The sequence below is a fragment of the Salminus brasiliensis genome, assembly GCF_030463535.1.
Source record: "Salminus brasiliensis chromosome 20 unlocalized genomic scaffold, fSalBra1.hap2 SUPER_20_unloc_4, whole genome shotgun sequence".
In the NCBI taxonomy this organism is placed as follows: Eukaryota; Metazoa; Chordata; class Actinopteri; order Characiformes; family Bryconidae; genus Salminus; species Salminus brasiliensis.
In genome coordinates this window covers 150,001-175,608 of record NW_027326639.1, presented here as the reverse complement: position 1 = coordinate 175,608, position 25,608 = coordinate 150,001, and the positions used below count along the sequence as shown (strand labels likewise).

Sequence of the window (25,608 nt, the reverse complement as noted above, 5' to 3'; positions counted from 1 at the left end):
TTCAGTCCGGGCTCCCCTCAGAAGGATGACCAAATTTCCTCCCCTGGTCCACACAGTCCATATCAATGCTGTCCAGCGAAACACACTCGTCTCCATGTCCCGTTTTAGTTTTACCTGCTCCTCTGATCTCTGTGTCTCTGATCTCTGACCTCTGTCTCTGATTTCTGACCTCTGTGTCTCTGACCTCTGTGTCTCTGATCTCTGACCTCTGTGTCTCTGATCTCTGTGTCTCTGATCTCTGTGTCTCTGACCTCTGTGTCTCTGATATCTGTGTCTCTGATATCTGTGTCTCTGACCTCTGTGTCTCTGACCTCTGTGTCTCTGATCTCTGACCTCTGTGTCTCTGATCTCTGTGTCTCTGATCTCTGTGTCTCTGATCTCTGTCTCTGATCTCTGTGTGTCTGATCTCTGTGTCTCTGATCTCTGACCTCTGTGTGTCTGATCTCTGACCTCTGTGTCTCTGACCTCTGTGTCTCTGATCTGTGTCTCTGACCTCTGTGTCTCTGATCTCTGATATCTGTCTCTGACCTCTGTGTCTCTGACCTCTTTGTCTCTGATCTCTGATCTCTGTGTCTCTGATCTCTGATATCTGTCTCTGACCTCTGTGTCTCTGACCTCTTTGTCTCTGATCTCTGATCTCTGTGTCTCTGATCTCTGACCTCTGTGTCTCTGACCTCTGTGTCTCTGATCTCTGATCTCTGACCTCTGTGTCTCTGACCTCTGTGTCTCTGATCTCTGACCTCTGTGTCTCTGATCTCTGACCTCTGTGTCTCTGACCTCTGTGTCTCTGACCTCTGTCTCTGATCTCTGACCTCTGTGTCTCTGATCTCTGTCTCTGATCTCTGACCTCTGTGTCTCTGATCTCTGACCTCTGTGTCTCTGACCTCTGTGTCTCTGTATCTCTGACCTCTGTGTCTCTGATCTCTGAGTCTCTGACCTCTGTGTCTCTGACCTCTGTGTCTCTGACCTCTGACCTCTGTGTGTCTGATCTCTGTGTCTCTGATCTCTGTGTCTCTGATCTCTGTGTCTCTGATCTCTGACCTCTGTGTCTCTGACCTCTGTGTCTCTGACCTCTGTGTCTCTGATCTCTGACCTCTGTGTGTCTGATCTCTGACCTCTGTGTCTCTGATCTCTGTATCTCTGACCTCTGTGTCTCTGATCTCTGTGTCTCTGATCTCTGTCTCTGATCTCTGTGTGTCTGATCTCTGTGTCTCTGATCTCTGACCTCTGTGTGTCTGATCTCTGACCTCTGTGTCTCTGACCTCTGTGTCTCTGATCTGTGTCTCTGACCTCTGTGTCTCTGATCTCTGATATCTGTCTCTGACCTCTGTGTCTCTGACCTCTTTGTCTCTGATCTCTGTGTCTCTGATCTCTGATATCTGTCTCTGACCTCTGTGTCTCTGACCTCTTTGTCTCTGATCTCTGATCTCTGTGTCTCTGATCTCTGACCTCTGTGTCTCTGACCTCTGTGTCTCTGATCTCTGACCTCTGTGTCTCTGACCTCTGTGTCTCTGATCTCTGTGTCTCTGATCTCTGACCTCTGTGTCTCTGATCTCTGTGTCTCTGATCTCTGTGTCTCTGATCTCTGTCTCTGATCTCTGTGTGTCTGATCTCTGTGTCTCTGATCTCTGACCTCTGTGTGTCTGATCTCTGACCTCTGTGTCTCTGACCTCTGTGTCTCTGATCTGTGTCTCTGACCTCTGTGTCTCTGATCTCTGATATCTGTCTCTGACCTCTGTGTCTCTGACCTCTTTGTCTCTGATCTCTGATCTCTGTGTCTCTGATCTCTGATATCTGTCTCTGACCTCTGTGTCTCTGATCTCTGATCTCTGTGTCTCTGATCTCTGACCTCTGTGTCTCTGACCTCTGTGTCTCTGATCTCTGATCTCTGACCTCTGTGTCTCTGACCTCTGTGTCTCTGATCTCTGACCTCTGTGTCTCTGATCTCTGACCTCTGTGTCTCTGACCTCTGTGTCTCTGACCTCTGTCTCTGATCTCTGACCTCTGTGTCTCTGATCTCTGTCTCTGATCTCTGACCTCTGTGTCTCTGATCTCTGACCTCTGTGTCTCTGACCTCTGTGTCTCTGTATCTCTGACCTCTGTGTCTCTGATCTCTGAGTCTCTGACCTCTGTGTCTCTGACCTCTGTGTCTCTGACCTCTGTGTCTCTGATCTCTGTCTCTGATCTCTGACCTCTGTGTCTCTGATCTCTGACCTCTGTGTCTCTGACCTCTGTGTCTCTGACCTCTGTGTCTCTGTATCTCTGACCTCTGTGTCTCTGATCTCTGTGTCTCTGACCTCTGTGTCTCTGACCTCTGTGTGTCTGATCTCTGTGTCTCTGATCTCTGTGTCTCTGATCTCTGACCTCTGTGTCTCTGACCTCTGTATCTCTGACCTCTGTGTCTCTGATCTCTGTCTCTGATCTCTGTGTGTCTGACCTCTGTGTCTCTGATCTCTGACCTCTGTGTGTCTGATCTCTGACCTCTGTGTCTCTGACCTCTGTGTCTCTGATCTGTGTCTCTGACCTCTGTGTCTCTGATCTCTGATATCTGTCTCTGACCTCTGTGTCTCTGACCTCTTTGTCTCTGATCTCTGATCTCTGTGTCTCTGATCTCTGATATCTGTCTCTGACCTCTGTGTCTCTGACCTCTTTGTCTCTGATCTCTGATCTCTGTGTCTCTGATCTCTGACCTCTGTGTCTCTGACCTCTGTGTCTCTGATCTCTGATCTCTGACCTCTGTGTCTCTGACCTCTGTGTCTCTGATCTCTGACCTCTGTGTCTCTGACCTCTGTGTCTCTGACCTCTGTGTCTCTGATCTCTGTCTCTGATCTCTGACCTCTGTGTCTCTGATCTCTGACCTCTGTGTCTCTGACCTCTGTGTCTCTGTATCTCTGACCTCTGAGTCTCTGACCTCTGTGTCTCTGACCTCTGTGTCTCTGACCTCTGACCTCTGTGTCTCTGATCTCTGTGTCTCTGATCTCTGACCTCTGTGTCTCTGACCTCTGTGTCTCTGACCTCTGTGTCTCTGATCTCTGACCTCTGTGTGTCTGATCTCTGACCTCTGTGTCTCTGACCTCTGTATCTCTGACCTCTGTGTCTCTGATCTCTGATATCTGTGTCTCTGACCTCTGTGTCTCTGATCTCTGTGTCTCTGATCTCTGTGTCTCTGACCTCTGATCTCTGTGTCTCTGATCTCTGACCTCTGTGTCTCTGATCTCTGTGTCTCTGATCTCTGGTCTCGGTGTCTCTGACCTCTGTGTCTCTGATCTCTGACCTCTGTGTCTCTGACCTCTGTGTCTCTGATCTCTGACCTCTGTGTCTCTGACCTCTGTGTCTCTGATCTCTGTGTCTCTGACCTCTGTGTCTCTGATCTCTGACCTCTGTGTCTCTGACCTCTGTATCTCTGATCTCTGTGTCTCTGACCTCTGTGTGTCTGACCTCTGTGTCTCTGACCTCTGTGTGTCTGATCTCTGACCTCTGTGTCTCTGACCTCTGTGTCTCTGATCTCTGTGTCTCTGATCTCTGACCTCTGTGTCTCTGACCTCTGATCTCTGTGTCTCTGATCTCTGTGTCTCTGATCTCTGTGTCTCTGATCTGTGTCTCTGATCTCTGACCTCTGTGTCTCTGATCTCTGTGTCTCTGATCTCTGACCTCTGTGTCTCTGATCTCTGACCTCTGTGTCTCTGACCTCTGTGTCTCTGACGTCTGTGTCTCTGATCTCTGACCTCTGTGTCTCTGATCTCTGTGTCTCTGACCTCTGTGTCTCTGATCTCTGTGTCTCTGACCTCTGTGTCTCTGATCTCTGACCTCTGTGTCTCTGATCTCTGTGTCTCTGATCTGTGTCTCTGATCTCTGTGTCTCTGACCTCTGACCTCTGTGTCTCTGACCTCTGTGTGTCTGATCTCTGACCTCTGTGTCTCTGATCTCTGTGTCTCTGATCTCTGACCTCTGTGTCTCTGACCTCTGATCTCTGTGTCTCTGATCTGTGTCTCTGATCTCTGACCTCTGTGTCTCTGATCTCTGTGTCTCTGATCTCTGACCTCTGTGTCTCTGATCTCTGTGTCTCTGACCTCTGTGTCTCTGATCTCTGACCTCTGTGTCTCTGACCTCTGTGTCTCTGATCTCTGTGATCTCTGTGTCTCTGACCTCTGTGTCTCTGATCTCTGACCTCTGTGTCTCTGACCTCTGTGTCTCTGATCTCTGTGATCTCTGTGTCTGTGTTCAGATTCCCTCTGATAGGCTGGTGAAGCTGCTGAACATCCTGGAGAAGAACATCCTGGACGGAGCCAGTCTCTCCACTCTCATGAGCCCTGTAAGACTTCCCCATCACACACAGCCCACTCTGCCCCAGCACAGCCTGCACTCAGTCACTGACCCCCCCCCCCCTCCTCCTCCTCCTCCTCTCTCAGGAGAACGACGGCGAAGACGAAGAGCGCTTATGGCGTGATCTGATCATGGAGCGAGTGACCAAGTCTGCGGACGCCTGCCTGACCGCTCTGAACGTCATGACCTCTGCTCACATGCCCAAGGCCGTGTACATCGAGGACGTGATCGAGAGACTGCTGCAGTACACCAAGTTCCACCTGCAGAACACGCTGTACCCCCAGTACGACCCCGTCTACCGCACCGACCCCAAAGGAGGTCAGCAGCCGCAGCGTCTTCTGGACACCTCCCTTACTGGGGGTCAGGTTTCCTTAATGGAAAACGCTCCAGTAGGACACTCACTCTCTCCCCCCCCCTCACTCTCCCCCCAGGCTCCCTGCTGAGCTCCAGGGCTAAGCGTGCTAAGTGCTCCACCACTAAGCAGAGGGTGATCGTCATGCTGTATAATAAAGTGTGTGACGTGGTCAGCAACATCTCCGAGCTCCTGGAGATCCAGCTGATGACCGATACCACCATTCTTCAGGTTCCACTGCTTTACTCTCTCTCTGTCTCAGTTCTCTCTCTCAGTTCTCTCTCTGTCTCTCTCTCTCCCAGTTCTCTCTCTCCCAGTTCTCTCTCTCTCAGTTCTCTCTCTCTATCAGTTCTCTCTCTCTATCAGTTCTCTCTCTCCCAGTTCTCTCTCTCCCAGTTCTCTCTCTCCCAGTTCTCTCTCTCTCTCAGTTCTCTCTCTGTCTCTCTCTCTATCAGTTCTCTCTCTCTCTGTCTCTCTCTCTATCAGTTCTCTCTCTCCCAGTTCTCTCTCTCTCAGTTCTCTCTCTCTCTGTCTCTCTATCAGTTCTCTCTCTGTTCTCTCTCTGTCTCTCTCTCTCCCAGTTCTCTCTCTCTCTGTCTCTCTATCAGTTCTCTCTCTGTTCTCTCTCTGTCTCTCTCTCTCAGTTCTCTCTCTCAGTTCTCTCTCTATCAGTTCTCTCTCTGTTCTCTCTCTGTCTCTCTCTCTCAGTTCTCTCTCTCAGTTCTCTCTCTATCAGTTCTCTCTCTGTTCTCTCTCTGTCTCTCTCTCTCAGTTCTCTCTCTCAGTTCTCTCTCTCAGTTCTCTCTCTCTCAGTTCTCTCTATCAGTTCTCTCTCTGTCTCTCTCTCTCTCAGTTCTCTCTCTCTCAGTTCTCTCTCTCTCAGTTCTCTCTATCAGTTCTCTCTCTGTCTCTCTCTCTCTCAGTTCTCTCTCTCTCAGTTCTCTCTCTCTCAGTTCTCTCTATCAGTTCTCTCTCTGTCTCTCTCTCTCTCAGTTCTCTCTCTATCAGTTCTCTCTCTGTCTCTCTCTCTCTCAGTTCTCTCTCTCTCTCTCAGTTCTCTCTCTATCAGTTCTCTCTATCAGTTCTCTCTCTCCCAGTTCTCTCTCTCTATCAGTTCTCTCTCTCCCAGTTCTCTCTCTCTATCAGTTCTCTCTCTCCCAGTTCTCTCTCTCTCTCAGTTCTCTCTCTGTCTCTCTCTCTATCAGTTCTCTCTCTCTCTGTCTCTCTCTCTATCAGTTCTCTCTCTCCCAGTTCTCTCTCTCTATCAGTTCTCTCTCTCTCTGTCTCTCTCTCTATCAGTTCTCTCTCTCTCTGTCTCTCTCTCTATCAGTTCTCTCTCTGTTCTCTCTCTGTCTCTCTCTCTCCCAGTTCTCTCTCTGTTCTCTCTCTGTCTCTCTCTCTCCCAGTTCTCTCTCTCTCTATCTCTCTCTCTATCAGTTCTCTCTCTGTCTCAGTTCTCTCTCTCAGTTCTCTCTCTGTCTCTCTCTCTATCAGTTCTCTCTCTGTCTCTCTCTCTATCAGTTCTCTCTCTCCCAGTTCTCTCTCTCTATCAGTTCTCTCTCTCTATCAGTTCTCTCTCTCCCAGTTCTCTCTCTCTATCAGTTCTCTCTCTCTATCAGTTCTCTCTCTCCCAGTTCTCTCTCTCTCTCAGTTCTCTCTCTGTCTCTCTCTCTATCAGTTCTCTCTCTCCCAGTTCTCTCTCTCTATCAGTTCTCTCTCTCTATCAGTTCTCTCTCTCCCAGTTCTCTCTCTCTATCAGTTCTCTCTCTCCCAGTTCTCTCTCTCCCAGTTCTCTCTCTCTATCAGTTCTCTCTCTCTATCAGTTCTCTCTCTCCCAGTTCTCTCTCTCTATCAGTTCTCTCTCTCCCAGTTCTCTCTCTCTATCAGTTCTCTCTCTCCCAGTTCTCTCTCTCTCTCAGTTCTCTCTCTCCCAGTTCTCTCTCTCTATCAGTTCTCTCTCTGTCTCTCTCTCTATCAGTTCTCTCTCTCCCAGTTCTCTCTCTCTATCAGTTCTCTCTCTCCCAGTTCTCTCTCTCTATCAGTTCTCTCTCTCCCAGTTCTCTCTCTCTATCAGTTCTCTCTCTGTCTCTCTCTCTATCAGTTCTCTCTCTCCCAGTTCTCTCTCTCTATCAGTTCTCTCTCTCTCTGTCTCTCTCTCTATCAGTTCTCTCTCTCTCTGTCTCTCTCTCTATCAGTTCTCTCTCTCCCAGTTCTCTCTCTCTCTCAGTTCTCTCTCTCTCTGTCTCTCTATCAGTTCTCTCTCTGTTCTCTCTCTGTCTCTCTCTCTCCCAGTTCTCTCTCTCTCTGTTCTCTCTCTGTCTCTCTCTCTCAGTTCTCTCTCTCTCAGTTCTCTCTATCAGTTCTCTCTCTGTCTCTCTCTCTCTCAGTTCTCTCTCTCTCTCTCTCTCTCTCTCTCAGTTCTCTCTCTATCAGTTCTCTCTCTCAGTTCTCTCTCTCTCAGTTCTCTCTATCAGTTCTCTCTCTGTCTCTCTCTCTCTCAGTTCTCTCTCTCTCTCTCAGTTCTCTCTCTCTCTCTCTCTCTCTCAGTTCTCTCTCTATCAGTTCTCTCTCTGTCTCTCTCTATCAGTTCTCTCTATCAGTTCTCTCTCTCTCAGTTCTCTCTATCAGTTCTCTCTCTGTCTCTCTCTCTCTCAGTTCTCTCTCTCTCTCTCAGTTCTCTCTCTCTCTCTCTCTCTCTCTCTCAGTTCTCTCTCTATCAGTTCTCTCTCTGTCTCTCTCTCTCAGTTCTCTCTATCAGTTCTCTCTCTGTCTCTCTCTCTCTCAGTTCTCTCTCTCTCTCTCAGTTCTCTCTCTCTCTCTCTCTCTCTCTCAGTTCTCTCTATCAGTTCTCTCTCTGTCTCTCTCTCTCTCAGTTCTCTCTGTCTCTCTCTCAGTTCTCTCTCTATCAGTTCTCTCTCTCAGTTCTCTCTCTCTCAGTTCTCTCTATCAGTTCTCTCTCTGTCTCTCTCTCTCAGTTCTCTCTCTCTCTCTCTCTCTCTCAGTTCTCTCTCTATCAGTTCTCTCTATCAGTTCTCTCTCTCTCTCAGTTCTCTCTCTCTGTCTCTCTCTCAGTTCTCTCTCTGTCTCTCTCTCTATCAGTTCTCTCTCTCCCAGTTCTCTCTCTCTCTGTCTCTCTCTCTCAGTTCTCTCTATCAGTTCTCTCTATCAGTTCTCTCTCTCTCTCAGTTCTCTCTCTCTCTCTGTCTCTCTATCAGTTCTCTCCCAGTTCTCTCTCTCTCTGTCTCTCTCTCTCAGTTCTCTCTATCAGTTCTCTCTATCAGTTCTCTCTCTCTCTCAGTTCTCTCTCTCTCTCTGTCTCTCTATCAGTTCTCTCTCAGTTCTCTCTCTCTCTGTCTCTCTATCAGTTCTCTCTCTCTCAGTTCTCTCTCTCTCTCTGTCTCTCTATCAGTTCTCTCTCTCTCAGTTCTCTCTCTCTCTCAGTTCTCTCTCTCTCTGTCTCTCTATCAGTTCTCTCTCTCTCAGTTCTCTCTCTCTGTCTCTCTCTGTCTCTCTATCAGTTCTCTCTCTGTTCTCTCTCTGTCTCTCTCTCTCAGTTCTCTCTCTCTCTCAGTTCTCTCTCTCCCAGTTCTCTCTCTCTCTCTCTCTCTCTCAGTTCTCTCTCTCTCTCTCAGTTCTCTCTCTCTCTCAGTTCTCTCTCTATCAGTTCTCTCTCTCTCAGTTCTCTCTCTGTCTCTCTATCAGTTCTCTCTCTGTTCTCTCTCTGTCTCTCTCTCTCAGTTCTCTCTCTCAGTTCTCTCTCTCTCTCAGTTCTCTCTCTATCAGTTCTCTCTCTCAGTTCTCTCTCTCTCTCTCTCAGTTCTCTCTCTCTCTCAGTTCTCTCTCTATCAGTTCTCTCTCTCTCAGTTCTCTCTCTCTCTGTTCTCTCTCTGTCTCTCTCTCAGTTCTCTCTCTCAGTTCTCTCTCTCTCTCTCTCTCTCAGTTCTCTCTCTCTATCAGTTCTCTCTCTCAGTTCTGTCTCTCTCTCAGTTCTCTCTCTGTCTCTCTATCAGTTCTCTCTCTGACTCTCTCTCTCAGTTCTCTCTCTCAGTTCTCTCTCTCTCTCTCTCTCTCTCTGTTCTCTCTCTATCAGTTCTCTCTATCAGTTCTCTCTCTCTCAGTTCTCTCTCTCTCTGTCTCTCTATCAGTTCTCTCTCTATCAGTTCTCTCTCTCTCTGTCTCTCTCTGTCTCTCTATCAGTTCTCTCTCTATCAGTTCTCTCTCTGTTCTCTCTGTCTCTCTCTCTCAGTTCTCTCTCTCTCTCTCTCTCAGTTCTCTCTCTGTCTCTCTCTCTCAGTTCTCTCTCTCTCAGTTCTCTCTCTCAGTTCTCTCTCTATCAGTTCTCTCTCTCTCTCAGTTCTCTCTCTCTCAGTTCTCTCTGTCTCTCTGTCAGTTCTCTCTCTATCAGTTCTCTCTCTCTCTCAGTTCTCTCTCTCTCAGTTCTCTCTCTGTCTCTCTGTCAGTTCTCTCTCTATCAGTTCTCTCTCTCTCTCAGTTCTCTCTCTATCAGTTCTCTCTCTCTCTCAGTTCTCTCTCTATCAGTTCTCTCTCTGTCTCTCTGTCAGTTCTCTCTCTATCAGTTCTCTCTCTCTCTCAGTTCTCTCTCTCTCAGTTCTCTCTGTCTCTCTGTCAGTTCTCTCTCTATCAGTTCTCTCTCTCTCTCAGTTCTCTCTCTCTCAGTTCTCTCTCTGTCTCTCTGTCAGTTCTCTCTCTATCAGTTCTCTCTCTCTCTCAGTTCTCTCTCTATCAGTTCTCTCTCTCTCTCAGTTCTCTCTCTATCAGTTCTCTCTCTCTCTCAGTTCTCTCTCTATCAGTTCTCTCTCTGTCTCTCTGTCAGTTCTCTCTCTATCAGTTCTCTCTCTGTCTCTCTCTATCAGTTCTCTCTCTCTCTGTCTCTCTCAGTTCTCTCTCTGTCTCTCTATCAGTTCTCTCTCTGTCTCTCTCTCAGTTCTCTCTCTGTCTCTCTATCAGTTCTCTCTCTCTCTCTCAGTTCTCTCTCTCTCTCTCTCAGTTCTCTCTCTATCAGTTCTCTCTCTCTCAGTTCTCTCTCTCTCAGTTCTCTCTCTCTCAGTTCTCTCTCTCTCAGTTCTCTCTCTCTCTCTCTCTCAGTTCTCTCTCTATCAGTTCTCTCTCTCTCAGTTCTCTCTCTGTCTCTCTGTCAGTTCTCTCTCTATCAGTTCTCTCTCTCTCTCAGTTCTCTCTCTATCAGTTCTCTCTCTCTCTCAGTTCTCTCTCTCTCAGTTCTCTCTCTCTCTCAGTTCTCTCTCTATCAGTTCTCTCTCTATCAGTTCTCTCTCTCTCTCAGTTCTCTCTCTATCAGTTCTCTCTCTATCAGTTCTCTCTGTCTCTCTATCAGTTCTCTCTCTGTCGCTCTGTCTCTCTATCAGTTCTCTCTCTGTTCTCTCTCTCTGTTCTCTATCAGTTCTCTCTCTATCAGTTCTCTCTCTATCAGTTCTCTCAGTTCTCTCTCAGTTCTCTCTCTGTCTCTCTCTCAGTTCTCTCTCTGTCTCTCTGTCTCTCTCAGTTCTCTCTCTGTCTCTCTCTCAGTTCTCTCTCTGTCTCTCTGTCTCTCTCAGTTCTCTCTCTCTGTCTCTCTGTTCTCTCTCTCTGTCTCTCTCTCAGTTCTCTCTCTCTGTCTCTCTCTCTATCAGTTCTCTCTCTCTCAGTTCTCTCTCTCTCTGTCTCTCTCTCAGTTCTCTCTCTGTTCTCTCTGTCTCTCTCTCTCAGTTCTCTCTCTCTCTCTCTGTTCTCTCTCTCTCTGTTCTCTCTCTATCAGTTCTCTCTCTGTTCTCTCTCTGTTCTCTCTCTCTCTGTTCTCTCTCTATCAGTTCTCTCTCTGTTCTCTCTCTGTTCTCTCTGTCTCTCTCTCTCAGTTCTCTCTCTCTCAGTTCTCTCTGTCTCTCTCTCTATCAGTTCTCTCTCTCTCTGTCTCTCTCTCAGTTCTCTCTCTGTTCTCTCTGTCTCTCTTTCTCAGTTCTCTCTCTCAGTTCTCTATCTATCAGTTCTCTCTCTCTCTCAGTTCTCTCTCTGTCTCTCTCTCAGTTCTCTCTCTATCAGTTCTCTCTCTATCAGTTCTCTCTCTCTCTCAGTTCTCTCTCTGTCTCTCTATCAGTTCTCTCTCTGTTCTCTCTCTGTCTCTCTCTCTCAGTTCTCTCTCTCTCTGTTCTCTCTCTGTCTCTCTCTATCAGTTCTCTCTCTATCAGTTCTCTCTCTCTCTCAGTTCTCTCTCTGTCTCTCTCTATCAGTTCTCTCTCTCTCAGTTCTCTCTCTGTCTCTCTCTATCAGTTCTCTCTCTCTCAGTTCTCTCTCTGTCTCTCTATCAGTTCTCTCTCTGTTCTCTCTCTGTCTCTCTCAGTTCTCTCTCTCAGTTCTCTCTCTCTCTGTTCTCTCTCTCTGTCTCTCAGTTCTCTCTCTCTGTCTCTCTCTCTGTTCTCTCTCTGTCTCTCTCTCTATCAGTTCTCTCTCTCTCAGTTCTCTCTCTGTCTCTCTCTATCAGTTCTCTCTCTCTCAGTTCTGTCTCTCTCTCAGTTCTCTCTCTGTCTCTCTATCAGTTCTCTCTCTGTTCTCTCTCTGTCTCTCTCTCTCAGTTCTCTCTCTGTCTCTCTATCAGTTCTCTCTCTGTTCTCTCTCTGTCTCTCTCTCTCAGTTCTCTCTCTGTCTCTCTCTCTCAGTTCTCTCTCAGTTCTCTCTCTCTCTGTTCTCTCTCTGTCTCTCTCTATCAGTTCTCTCTCTATCAGTTCTCTCTCTGTCTCTCTCTCAGTTCTCTCTCTGTCTCTCTGTCTCTCTCAGTTCTCTCTGTCTGTCTCTCTGTTCTCTCTCTCTGTCTCTCTCTCAGTTCTCTCTCTCTGTCTCTCTCAGTTCTCTCTCTGTCTCTCTCTATCAGTTCTCTCTCAGTTCTCTCTGTCTCTATCAGTTCTCTATCAGTTCTCTCTCTCTCAGTTCTCTGTCTCTCTCTCTACCAGTTCTCTCTCTCTGTCTCTCTCAGTTCTCTCTCTCTCTCTCTCTCTGTCTCTCTCTCTGTCTCTCTCAGTTCTCTCTGTCTCTCTCTCTCTGTCTCTCTCTCTGTCTCTCTCAGTTCTCTCTCTCTCTGTCTCTCTCTCAGTTCTCTGTCTCTCTCTCTACCAGTTCTCTCTCTCTGTCTCTCTCAGTTCTCTCTCTCTCTCAGTTCTCTCTCAGTTCTCTCTGTCTCTCTCTCAGTTCTCTCTGTCTCTCTCTCAGTTCTCTCTCTGTCTCTCTGTCTCTCTCAGTTCTCTCTGTCTCTCTCTCTCTCTGTTTCTCTCTCTGTCTCTCTCAGTTCTCTCTCTCTCTGTCTCTCTCTCAGTTCTCTCTCTCTCTCTGTTTCTCTCTCTGTCTCTCTCAGTTCTCTCTCTCTCTGTCTCTCTCTCAGTTCTCTCTCTCAGTTCTCTCTGTCTCTCTGTCTCTCTCAGTTCTCTCTCTCTCTGTCTCTCTCTCAGTTCTCTCTGTCTCTCTCTCAGTTCTCTCTCTCTCTCTGTTTCTCTCTCTGTCTCTCTCAGTTCTCTCTCTCTCTGTCTCTCTCTCAGTTCTCTCTCTCAGTTCTCTCTGTCTCTCTGTCTCTCTCAGTTCTCTCTCTCTCTGTCTCTCTCTCAGTTCTCTCTGTCTCTCTCTCAGTTCTCTCTGTCTCTCTCAGTTCTCTCTCTCTCTCTCTGTCTCTCTCAGTTCTCTCTGTCTCTCTCTCTGTCTCTCTCTCAGTTCTCTCTCTGTCTCTCTCAGTTCTCTCTGTCTCTCTCTCAGTTCTCTCTCTCAGTTCTCTCTGTCTCTCTCTCAGTTCTCTCTGTCTCTCTCTCAGTTCTCTCTCAGTTCTCTCTGTCTCTCTCTCAGTTCTCTCTGTCTCTCTCAGTTCTCTCTCTCTCTCTGTCTCTCTCTCAGTTCTCTCTGTCTCTCTCAGTTCTCTCTGTCTCTCTCAGTTCTCTCTGTCTCTCTGTCTCTCTCAGTTCTCTCTGTCTCTCTCTCTGTCTCTCTCTCAGTTCTCTCTCAGTTCTCTCTGTCTCTCTCTCAGTTCTCTCTCAGTTCTCTCTGTCTCTCTCTCAGTTCTCTCTGTCTCTCTCAGTTCTCTCTCTCTCTCTGTCTCTCTCTCAGTTCTCTCTGTCTCTCTCAGTTCTCTCTGTCTCTCTCAGTTCTCTCTGTCTCTCTCAGTTCTCTCAGTTCTCTCTGTCTCTCTCTCAGTTCTCTCTGTCTCTCTCTCAGTTCTCTCTGTCTCTCTCAGTTCTCTCTCTCTCTCTCTGTCTCTCTCAGTTCTCTCTGTCTCTCTCTCTGTCTCTCTCTCAGTTCTCTCTCTGTCTCTCTCAGTTCTCTCTGTCTCTCTCTCAGTTCTCTCTCTCAGTTCTCTCTGTCTCTCTCTCAGTTCTCTCTGTCTCTCTCTCAGTTCTCTCTCAGTTCTCTCTGTCTCTCTCTCAGTTCTCTCTGTCTCTCTCAGTTCTCTCTCTCTCTCTGTCTCTCTCTCAGTTCTCTCTGTCTCTCTCAGTTCTCTCTGTCTCTCTCAGTTCTCTCTGTCTCTCTGTCTCTCTCAGTTCTCTCTGTCTCTCTCTCTGTCTCTCTCTCAGTTCTCTCTCAGTTCTCTCTGTCTCTCTCTCAGTTCTCTCTCAGTTCTCTCTGTCTCTCTCTCAGTTCTCTCTGTCTCTCTCAGTTCTCTCTCTCTCTCTGTCTCTCTCTCAGTTCTCTCTGTCTCTCTCAGTTCTCTCTGTCTCTCTCAGTTCTCTCTGTCTCTCTCTCTGTCTCTCTCTCAGTTCTCTCTCAGTTCTCTCTGTCTCTCTCTCTGTCTCTCTCTCAGTTCTCTCTCAGTTCTCTCTGTCTCTCTCTCAGTTCTCTCTCAGTTCTCTCTGTCTCTCTCTCAGTTCTCTCTCAGTTCTCTCTGTCTCTCTCTCAGTTCTCTCTCAGTTCTCTCTCAGTTCTCTCTGTCTCTCTCTCTCTCAGTTCTCTCTCAGTTCTCTCTGTCTCTCTCTCAGTTCTCTCTCTGTCTCTCTCAGTTCTCTCTGTCTCTCTCAGTTCTCTCTCTCTCTCTGTCTCTCTCTCTGTTATCTCTGTCTCTCTCTCAGTTCTCTTTGTCTCTCTCTCAGTTCTCTTTGTCTCTCTCTCAGTTCTCTCAGTTCTCTCTGTCTCTCTCTCTCTCTGTCTCTCTCTCTGTCTCTCTCAGTTCTCTCTCTCTCTCTGTCTCTCTCTCAGTTCTCTCTGTCTCTCTCAGTTCTCTCTGTCTCTCTCTCTCTGTCTCTCTCTCAGTTCTCTCTCTGTCTCTCTCTCAGTTCTCTCTCTGTCTCTCTCTCAGTTCTCTCTCTTTCTCTCTGTCTCTCTCTCAGTTCTCTCTGTCTCTCTCTCTCAGTTCTCTCTCAGTTCTCTCTGTCTCTCTCTCTCAGTTCTCTCTCTGTCTCTCTGTCTCTCTCAGTTCTCTCTCTGTCTCTCTGTCTCTCTCAGTTCTCTCTGTCTCTCTCTCAGTTCTCTCTGTCTCTCTCTCTCTGTCTCTCTCTCTGTCTCTCTCAGTTCTCTCTCTCTCTCTGTCTCTCTCTCAGTTCTCTCTGTCTCTCTCTCTCTGTCTCTCTCTCAGTTCTCTCTGTCTCTCTCAGTTCTCTCTGTCTCTCTCTCAGTTCTCTCTCTGTCTCTCTCTCAGTTCTCTCTCAGTTCTCTCAGTTCTCTCTGTCTCTCTCTCTCTCTGTCTCTCTCTCAGTTCTCTCTGTCTCTCTTAGTTCTCTCTGTCTCTCTCTCTCTCTGTCTCTCTCTCAGTTCTCTCTCTGTCTCTCTCAGTTCTCTGTCTCTCAGTTCTCTCTCAGTTCTCTCTGTCTCTCTCTCAGTTCTCTCTCTGTCTCTCTCAGTTCTCTGTCTCTCAGTTCTCTCTCAGTTCTCTCTGTCTCTCTCAGTTCTCTCTCTCTCTCAGTTCTCTCTCTGTCTCTCTCTCAGTTCTCTCTCAGTTCTCTCTGTCTCTCTCAGTTCTCTCTCTCTCTCAGTTCTCTCTCTGTCTCTCTCAGTTCTCTGTCTCTCAGTTCTCTCTCTCTCTCTGTCTCTCTCTCAGTTCTCTCTCTGTCTCTCTCAGTTCTCTGTCTCTCAGTTCTCTCTCAGTTCTCTCTGTCTCTCTCAGTTCTCTCTCTCTCTCAGTTCTCTCTCTGTCTCTCTCTCAGTTCTCTCTCAGTTCTCTCTGTCTCTCTCTCAGTTCTCTCTCTCTCTCTGTCTCTCTCTCAGTTCTCTCTGTCTCTCTCTCAGTTCTCTCTCTGTCTCTCTCTCAGTTCTCTCTGTCTCTCTCAGTTCTCTGTCTCTCTCTCAGTTCTCTCTGTCTCTCTCTCAGTTCTCTCTGTCTCTCTCTCAGTTCTCTCTGTCTCTCTCTCAGTTCTCTCTCTCTCTCCTCACTGACTGTGTGTGTGTGTGTGTGTGTGTGTTTAGGTGTCCTCCATGGGGATCACTCCTTTCTTTGTGGAGAATGTGAGTGAGCTGCAGCTGTGTGCCATCAGGCTGGTGACGGCGGTGAGTGTGTGTGTGTGTGGCTTTCCTGCTTAAACAGACTGCAGCACCTCCTCACACTCCTGCTCCTGCAGGTGTTCTCACAGACACGCCCCCAAAACCCCTCCTTCTCTGTAACTGCACCACCTTTCCACAGTGCTCCGCCCGACGCAGTCAGGAGATCAGATACAGCCCATAATTTAGCTCCTATAATATAGTGAGTTGTGTATAGATTGATGATGATGATGATGATGGAAGAATCTCAGTTAATCCAGTTCTCTTTAGGGACTACTTTCTGTAGCTGCACTACACCCTGCAGCATGTATCCCTCCACCATTTTAATGATCTGGTTCTAAAAGCACACACCCCCAAGCCGCCCCTAAGCCCCCCTAAGCCCACTCTGACTGACTGACCACGTTTAATCTGGCCAGAGTAAGTGTGGGTGGGTTCAGTTCAGTGAAAAGCTCAGCATTATAACATTACAGGAGCTCTATACTAACATCCAACCGTATAACGCACTGATTAATGCTGTGTGTGTGTGTGTGTGTGTGTGTGTGTGTGCGTGCGTGTGTGTGTGTGTGCGTGCGTTTGACCGGCAGGTGTTTTCTCGGTACGAAAAACACAGGCAATTAATTCTGGAGGAGATTTTCACCTCTCTGGCCCGACTGCCCACCAGCAAACGCAGCCTCAGGAACTTCAGGTGTGTGTGTGTGTGTGTGTGTGTGTGTGTGTATAGATGTTATACATTCATCTGTATGGTGCAGTAATACACGTATAACCTGTGTGTGTGTGTGTGTGTGTGTAGGTTGAACAGCAGTGATGATGAAGGAGAGCCGGTGTACATTCAGATGGTGAGCGCTCTGGTACTGCAGCTCATCCAGTGTGTGGTGCACCTGCCCACCGATAAGGACCCCCTGGAGGATGAGCACAAGAAGGTACCAGTGGTCCTGACTGTGAAAGCATTGAGACAGACGGAATGAAGTCACTAGAGCTGCTGTACTGTGTCCTCTACTTCACTATTGTTCACATGAGCCTGGTGTTCATTCATTCATTCATTCATTCATTCATTTATTTATTTATTTAATGACTTTACTGGTTACATGGTAACAGACCACCTGGCTGTATGTCGGGGACCTCTGGAGCTCCGGCCCTGACCCCACTGAGCTCTGCTGCACTACTGAGCTGAAACCTCTGCGTTCTTGTTTATCAGTGTGACTCCATTCATTCTCAGACTAACAGTTTAAACGATGTCTCTCTGTGTGTGTGTGTGTGTGTGTGTGTGTGTGTGTGTGTGGTGGGGGGTTCAGGTGGATGAGGATGTGCTGATCACAAACTCGTATGAAACGGCTCGGCGAACAGCTCAGAACTTCCTCTCCGTCTTCCTCAAAAAGTGAGCGTCCTCCTCCTCTTTCCCTCCATGTTCTACCGATCCTGTGCACGGGGGCCTCATCTGTGCGTGTGTGTGTGTGTGTGTGTGTGTGTGTGCTGCAGGTGCGGCAGTAAGCAGGGGGAGGAGGACTACAGGCCGCTGTTTGAGAACTTTGTGCAGGATCTTCTCTCCACAGTGAACAAACCCGAGTGGCCTGCGTCTGAACTGCTGCTCAGCCTGTTGGGACGATTACTGGTACCCACAGCGCCCCCTACCTCACACCATTAACACTGTCACACACACACACACTGAGCGTACGCTGTGTTAGACTCACTGGTCGTTTTATCAAAAACACCGGCTTCTCCACTGGCCAGAGTGGTATAGCGTGAGGCTAACATTAGTTAAAGGTGTGTATGCTTTATGACACAGTGTGTGTGTGTGTGTGTGTGTGTGTGTGCGCGTGCGCAGGTTCACCAGTTCAGTAATAAGCAGACGGAGATGGCTCTGAGAGTGGCCTCTCTGGACTATCTGGGCACTGTAGCAGCTCGGCTCAGGAAGGACTCTGTCACCAGCAGAATGGACCAGAAATCCATCGACCGCATAGTGCAAGAGGTACCATCCCCTCAGTGTGCGAGTGTGTGCGAGTGTGTGCGAGTGTGTGTGAGTGTGTGCGAGTGTGTGCGAAAGTGTGTGTTTAAAGGATGAGTATCGCAAAAACCTAAAACCTAAATCCTCCTCCCCTCCTCTCTTCCCTGGGTTTATTTATGTTGTGAGCACTTCACCCCCCCCAGTACCCCAGTCCTGCTCAGTACCCCAGTACCCCAGTCCCGCTCAGTACTCCAGTACTCCAGTTCCGCTCACCCCCCATTACCCCAGTCCCACTCACCCGCCCAGTACCCCAGTCCCGCTCAGTATCCCAGTCCCGCTCAGTACCCCAGTCCCACTTCCCCCCAGTACCCCAGTCCCGCTCAATACCCCAGTCCCGCTCAGTCCCCCAGTCCCACTCACCCCCCCAGTACCCCAGTCCCGCTCAGTACCCCAGTCCCACTTCCCCCCAGTACCCCAGTCCCGCTCAGTACCCCAGTCCCACTTCCCCCCAGTACCCCAGTCCCGCTCAGTATCCCAGTCCCGCTCAGTACCCCAGTCCCACTTCCCCCCAGTACCCCAGTCCCGCTCAATACCCCAGTCCCGCTCATTCCCCCAGTCCCACTCACCCCCCCAGTACCCCAGTCCCGCTCAGTACCCCAGTCCCGCTCAATACCCCAGTCCCGCTCATTCCCCCAGTCCCACTCACCCCCCCAGTACCCCAGTCTCGCTCAATACCCCAGTCCCACTCAGTCCCCCAGTCCCACTCACCCCCCCAGTCCCGCTCAGTCCCCCAGTCCTGCTCAGTCCCCCAGTCCCGCTCAGTCCCCCAGTACCCCAGTCCCACTCAGTCCCCCAGTCCCACTTCACCCCCCAGTACCCCAGTCCCACTCACCCCCCCAGTACCCCAGTCCCGCTCAGTACCCCAGTCCCACTCACCCCCCCAGTACCAAATCCGGCTCAGTACCCCAGTCCCACTCACCCCCCCCAGTACCCCAGTCCCGTTCACCCCGCCAGTACCCCAGTCCCGCTCACCCCTCCAGTCCCACTCACCCCGCCAGTACCCCAGTCCCGCTCACCCCTCCAGTCCCACTCACCCCCCCAGTACCCCAGTCCCGCTCACCCCTCCAGTCCCACTCACCCCCCCAGTACCCCAGTCCCGCTCACCCCTCCAGTCCCACTCACCCCGCCAGTACCCCAGTCCCGCTCACCCCTCCAGTCCCACTCACCCCCCCAGTACCCCAGTCCCGCTCACCCCTCCAGTCCCACTCACCCCCCCAGTACCCCAGTCCCGCTCACCCCTCCAGTCCCACTCACCCCGCCAGTACCCCAGTCCCGCTCACCCCTCCAGTCCCACTCACCCCCCCAGTACCCCAGTCCCGCTCACCCCTCCAGTCCCACTCACCCCGCCAGTACCCCAGTCCCGCTCATTCCCCCAGTCCCGCTCATTCCCCCAGTCCCGCTCACCCCTCCAGTCCCACTCACCCCTCCAGTCCCACTCACCCCCCCAGTACCCCAGTCCCGCTCACCCCTCCAGTCCCACTCACCCCCCCAGTACCCCAGTCCCGCTCACCCCTCCAGTCCCACTCACCCCGCCAGTACCCCAGTCCCGCTCATTCCCCCAGTCCCGCTCATTCCCCCAGTCCCGCTCACCCCTCCAGTCCCGCTCACCCCTCCAGTCCCACTCACCCCCCCAGTACCCCAGTCCCGCTCACCCCTCCAGTCCCACTCACCCCGCCAGTACCCCAGTCCCGCTCATTCCCCCAGTCCCGCTCATTCCCCCAGTCCCGCTCATTCCCCCAGTCCCGCTCACCCCTCCAGTCCCACTCACCCCTCCAGTCCCACTCACTCTAGTTATGGGTGTTTTTTCTCTCTTTGCTTGAAGTTTTCCTGTTTTGCATTTGGTAAGTGTGTAGTAAAATGACTTTTAAAAGTTTGTGTGTGTGTGTGTGTGTGTGTGTGTGTGTGTGTTACAGAGCTCAGGGAACGATGAAACTCAGCAGCTTCAGAAAGCTCTGCTGGACTATATGGACGAGAACACAGAGACTGACCCGGCACTTCTAGTGAGTCTCACACACCTCCTACCCGCCTCCTGTCTGTCTTATACACTGTATGGACAGAAGTATTGGGACACCTCCACATTCCACCTACAGGGGCTTGTTTGGTGCCCCATTCTAAACCCCATAGTCATTAATCTGGAGCCGGTCCCCCTCTGCAGCTCAACCAGCAGCAGCAGGTCTGGAGCTCTGCAGTTACTGAGTCAGTTGGAGGCTTTTCAGCACTCGGCCCTGACCCCGCTCTGTAGCTTTACGTGGTCTGACAGACACTCTGTGGTTCCTGCTGCACAGCTCAGTGCTGTCTGTCTCTCTCTCTCTAGTTTTCTCGGAAGTTCTACATCGCGCAGTGGTTCAGGGACTGCACCACAGAGTGCGAGAAGGCCATGCGGAGTCAGAAGCAGGACGACTCTGAGGGCGCGCAGCATGCTAAAGAGCTCAGAACCACACGGGACATCATGCAGCGGGCCGAGGCACGCAAGAAATTCCTCCACTCCGTCATCAAGTCCTCCACCAGTCAGTTTGCTACACTCAGGTACTGTCAGACCCCCGCGGTCCAGAGAGGTGGGCTGTTGGTCCTGTTTCAGGATTCGTCCCTCTGTTTGTCCGATGCCTGACTCCGTTTGTCCCTGTCTCAGGATGAACTCGGACACTGTGGACTATGATGACGCCTGCCTTATTGTACGCTACCTGGCCTCCACCAGACCCTTCTCCCAAAGCTTCGACATCTACCTGACACAGGTAACACCCCAGTGATGAACTCCAACCCCAGCTCTAGCCTCAGCTTCGAATAAAAAGCTGATGCATTGAAGGAATGCTGATTTACGTGCTGCAGTAATGTGTGTGTGTGTGTGTGTGTGTGTGCGTGTGTGTGTTGCAGATCCTAAGGGTGCTGGGAGAGAGTGCGATTGCAGTCAGGACCAAAGCCATGAAGTGTCTCTCTGAGGTGGTTGCCGTGGACCCCAGCATACTTGCCCGTGTAAGTCACTGTGTGTGTAACACTGTAGTCCTGTGTAGTGTGTGTGTGTGTGCGGTTAATAAACCCCGGGCTGGCTGTGTGTGTGTGTGTGTGTGTGTGTGCGTTACAGTCGGACATGCAGCGTGGAGTGCACGGGCGGTTGATGGATAACTCCACCAGTGTGCGTGAGGCGGCGGTGGAGCTGCTGGGCAGGTTTGTGCTGAGTCGCCCTCAGCTTACAGAGCAGTACTATGACATGCTCATCGAGAGGATACTGGTGAGTGCACACACACACACACACACACACACTCACAGACACACACACACACACTCACAGACACACACACACTCGCAGACACACAGACGTATTAATATTACTTTGACGCCTCTAGTTCTGGATCTCTCCACTTGCCCAGAAAGGCATGTGTAAAGCCTGTCCTGTAGTGGGGTCACAAACACAGATCACGCCTCCCACCTGTAGGGGGAGCCCAGAGGCCAAAATCACCACTCCCCCATAACGCTGCTTTAACTGAACACAAGGTTCAGGGGCAAGACACCCTCCCACAGCTCCTCTGTGATTGGAGGGTTTCCCACTGCACATAACTCCGCCCATAGACACACCCACAACAAACCAGCAGCATAGAACTATGCAGTATTTTTTTACACCTGCCAAAACTGCTGTGTGTGTGTGTGTGTGTGTGTGTGTTTCTCCCAGGACACCGGGATTAGTGTGCGGAAGCGTGTGATCAAGATCCTCAGGGATATCTGTCTAGAGCAGCCGGAGTTCAGCAGGATCACAGAGATGTGTGTGAAGATGATCCGCAGAGTGAACGACGAGGAGGGCATCAAGGCAAGTACACCCCTCCAGTACACTCACCCCTACCCTGCCCTCTGATCCAGATCAGATCAGACTCACATCCAGATCAGTGACTGGGATCACGTCCTTCTGGGTTCAGCGGCTGGCTCTGGGTTCAGCGGCTGGCTCTGGGTTCAGTGGGCGCTCTGAGTTCAGTGGCTGGTCTGGGATCAGTGGGCGGTCTGGGTTCAGTGGCTGGCTCTGGGTTCAGTGGGCGCTCTGGGATCAGCGGCTGGCTCTGGGTTCAGTGGGCGCTCTGGGATCAGTGGCTGGCTCTGGGTTCAGTGGGCGCTCTGGGATCAGTGGCTGGCTCTGGGTTCAGTGGCTGGCTCTGGGATCAGTGGCTGGTCTGGTAATGTTCTTACTGTTCCTGTGTAGAAACTGGTGAATGAGACGTTCCAGAAGCTGTGGTTCACCCCAACACCCAACCACGACAAAGAGGCCATGAACAGGAAGATCATCAACATCACTGATGTGGTGAGAACAGCCCAACACCACACACTGACCCTCACACTCACCCAACACTGCACACTGACCCTCACACTGACTCACCCAACACCGCACACTGACTCTCACACTCATCCAACACTACACACTGACCCTCATACTCACCCAACACCGCACACTGACCCTCACACTCACCCAACACTGCACACTGACCCTCACACTCACCCAATACCACACACTGACCCTCACACTCACCCAACACTGCACACTGACCCTCACACTCACCCAACACCACACACTGACCCTCACACTCATCCAACACTACACACTGACCCTCACACTCACCCAACACTGCACACTGACCCTCACACTCACCCAATACCACACACTGACCCTCACACTCATCCAACACTACACACTGACCCTCACACTCACCCAACACCGCACACTGACCCTCACACTCACCCAACACCGCACACTGACCCTCACACTCACCCAACACCGCACACTGACCCTCACACTCACCCTCCACTACACACTGACCCTCACACTCACCCTCCACTACACACTGACCCTCACACTCACCCAACACTGCACACTGACCCTCACACTCATCCAACACCACACACTGACCCTCACACTCACCCAACACTGCACACTGACCCTCACACTCACCCAACACCACACACTGACCCTCACACTCATCCAACACTACACACTGACCCTCACACTCACCCAACACTGCACACTGACCCTCACACTCACCCAATACCACACACTGACCCTCACACTCATCCAACACTACACACTGACCCTCACACTCACCCAACACCGCACACTGACCCTCACACTCACCCAACACCGCACACTGACCCTCACACTCATCCAACACTACACACTGACCCTCACACTCACCCAACACCGCACACTGACCCTCACACTCACCCAACACCGCACACTGACCCTCACACTCACCCAACACCGCACACTGACCCTCACACTCACCCTCCACTACACACTGACCCTCACACTCACCCTCCACTACACACTGACCCTCACACTCACCCAACACCGCACACTGACCCTCACACTCACCCTCCACTACACACTGACCCTCACACTCACCCTCCACTACACACTGACCCTCACACTCACCCAACACCGCACACTGACTCTCACACTCACCCAACACCGCACACTCACCCTCACACTCATCCAACACTACACACTGACCCTCACACTCATCCAACACTACACACTGACTCTCACACTCACCCAACACCGCACACTGACCCTCACACTCACCCAACACCGCACACTGACCCTCACACTCACCCAACACCGCACACTGACCCTCACACTCACCCTCCACTACACACTGACCCTCACACTCACCCAACACCGCACACTGACCCTCACACTCACCCAACACCGCACACTGACCCTCACACTCACCCTCCACTACACACTGACCCTCACACTCACCCAACACCGCACACTGACTCTCACACTCACCCAACACCGCACACTGACCCTCACACTCACCCAACACCGCACACTGACCCTCACACTCACCCAACACCGCACACTGACCCTCACACTCACCCAACACCGCACACTGACCCTCACACTCACCCAACACCGCACACTGACCCTCACACTCACCCTCCACTACACACTGACCCTCACACTCACCCAACACCGCACACTGACTCTCACACTCACCCAACACCGCACACTGACCCTCACACTCATCCAACACCGCACACTGACCCTCACACTCACCCAACACCGCACACTGACCCTCACACTCACCCAACACCGCACACTGACCCTCACACTCACCCTCCACTACACACTGACCCTCACACTCACCCAACACCGCACACTGACCCTCACACTCACCCAACACCGCACACTGACCCTCACACTCACCCAACACCGCACACTGACCCTCACACTCACCCAACACCGCACACTGACCCTCACACTCATCCAACACTACACACTGACTCTCACACTCATCCAATACCGCACACTGACCCTCACACTCACCCAACACCGCACACTGACTCTCACACTCACCCAACACCGCACACTGACCCTCACACTCCCCCAACACCGCACACTGACCCTCACACTCCCCCAACACCGCACACTGACCCTCACACTCCCCCAACACCGCACACTGACCCTCACACTCACCCAACACCGCACACTGACCCTCACACTGACTCACCCAACTCCGCACACTGACCCTCACACTCATCCAACACTACACACTGACCCTCACACTCACCCAACACCGCACACTGACTCTCACACTGACTCACCCAACACCGCACACTGACCCTCACACTCACCCAATACCACACACTGACCCTCACACTGACTCACCCAACACCGCACACTGACTCTCACACTCACCCAACACCACACACTGACCCTCACACTCACCCAATACCACAGACTGACCCTCACACTGACTCACCCAACACCGCACACTGACCCTCACACTCATCCAACACTACACACTGACCCTCACACTGACTCACCCAACACCGCACACTGACCCTCACACTCACCCAATACCACACACTGACCCTCACACTGACTCACCCAACACCGCACACTGACTCTCACACTCATCCAACACCACACACTGACCCTCACACTCACCCAATACCACACACTGACCCTCACACTGACTCACCCAACACCGCACACTGACTCTCACACTCATCCAACACTACACACTGACCCTCACTCACCCAATACCACACACTCTCACACTGACTCACCCAACACACTGACTCTCACACTCATCCAACACCACACACTGACCCTCACACTCATCCAACACTACACACTGACCCTCACACTCACCCAATACCACACACTGACTCTCACACTGACTCACCCAACACACTGACTCTCACACTCATCCAACACCACACACTGACCCTCACACTCACCCAATACCACACACTGACCCTCACACTGACTCACCCAACACCGCACACTAACTCTCACACTCATCCAACACTACACACTGACCCTCACACTCACCCAATACCACACACTGACCCTCACACTCACCCAATACCACACACTGACCCTCACACTCACCCAACACCACACACTGACCCTCACACTCACCCAATACCACACACTGACCCTCACACTGACTCACCCAACACCGCACACTGACCCTCACACTCATCCAACACTACACACTGACCCTCACACTCACCCAATACCACACACTGACTCTCACACTCACCCTCCACTACACACTGACCCTCACACTGACTCACCCAACACCGCACACTGACCCTCACACTCACCCAATACCACACACTGACCCTCACACTGACTCACCCAACACCGCACACTGACTCTCACACTCATCCAACACCACACACTGACCCTCACACTCACCCAATACCACACACTGACCCTCACACTGACTCACCCAACACCGCACACTGACTCTCACACTCATCCAACACTACACACTGACCCTCACACTCACCCAATACCACACACTCTCACACTGACTCACCCAACACACTGACTCTCACACTCATCCAACACCACACACTGACCCTCACACTCATCCAACACTACACACTGACCCTCACACTCACCCAATACCACACACTGACTCTCACACTGACTCACCCAACACACTGACTCTCACACTCATCCAACACCACACACTGACCCTCACACTCACCCAATACCACACACTGACCCTCACACTGACTCACCCAACACCGCACACTAACTCTCACACTCATCCAACACTACACACTGACCCTCACACTCACCCAATACCACACACTGACCCTCACACTCACCCAATACTACACACTGACCCTCACACTGACTCACCCAACACCACACACTGACCCTCACACTGACTCACCCAACACCACACACTGACCCTCACACTGACCCACCCAACACCGCACACTGACTCTCACACTCATCCAACACTACACACTGACCCTCACACTCACCCTCCACTACACACTGACCCTCACACTGACTCACCCAACACCACACACTGACCCTCACACTCATCCAACACTACACACTGACCCTCACACTCACCCAATACCACACACTGACTCTCATACTGACTCACCCAACACACTGACTCTCACACTCATCCAACACCACACACTGACCCTCACACTCACCCAATACCACACACTGACC

At 51.1% G+C, this 25,608-nt stretch overlaps 1 protein-coding gene across 1 annotated transcript in view; it reads left to right on the top strand.

Moving 5' to 3' along the window:
- LOC140548779 (nipped-B-like protein A) overlaps nt 1-25,608 on the top strand; it is a gene marked incomplete at its 5' end in the record, with an annotated part of 66,317 nt that overhangs the window by 13,567 nt on the left and 27,142 nt on the right. The window contains 16 exon segments of the mRNA XM_072671933.1: nt 4,226-4,312; nt 4,410-4,641; nt 4,755-4,906; nt 15,056-15,136; nt 15,712-15,812; nt 15,918-16,047; nt 16,420-16,502; nt 16,604-16,736; nt 16,950-17,093; nt 19,043-19,129; nt 19,444-19,655; nt 19,759-19,861; nt 20,001-20,099; nt 20,209-20,355; nt 20,794-20,928; nt 21,313-21,411. Of these exon segments, the coding sequence (XP_072528034.1) occupies nt 4,226-4,312; nt 4,410-4,641; nt 4,755-4,906; nt 15,056-15,136; nt 15,712-15,812; nt 15,918-16,047; nt 16,420-16,502; nt 16,604-16,736; nt 16,950-17,093; nt 19,043-19,129; nt 19,444-19,655; nt 19,759-19,861; nt 20,001-20,099; nt 20,209-20,355; nt 20,794-20,928; nt 21,313-21,411 (2,025 nt within the window).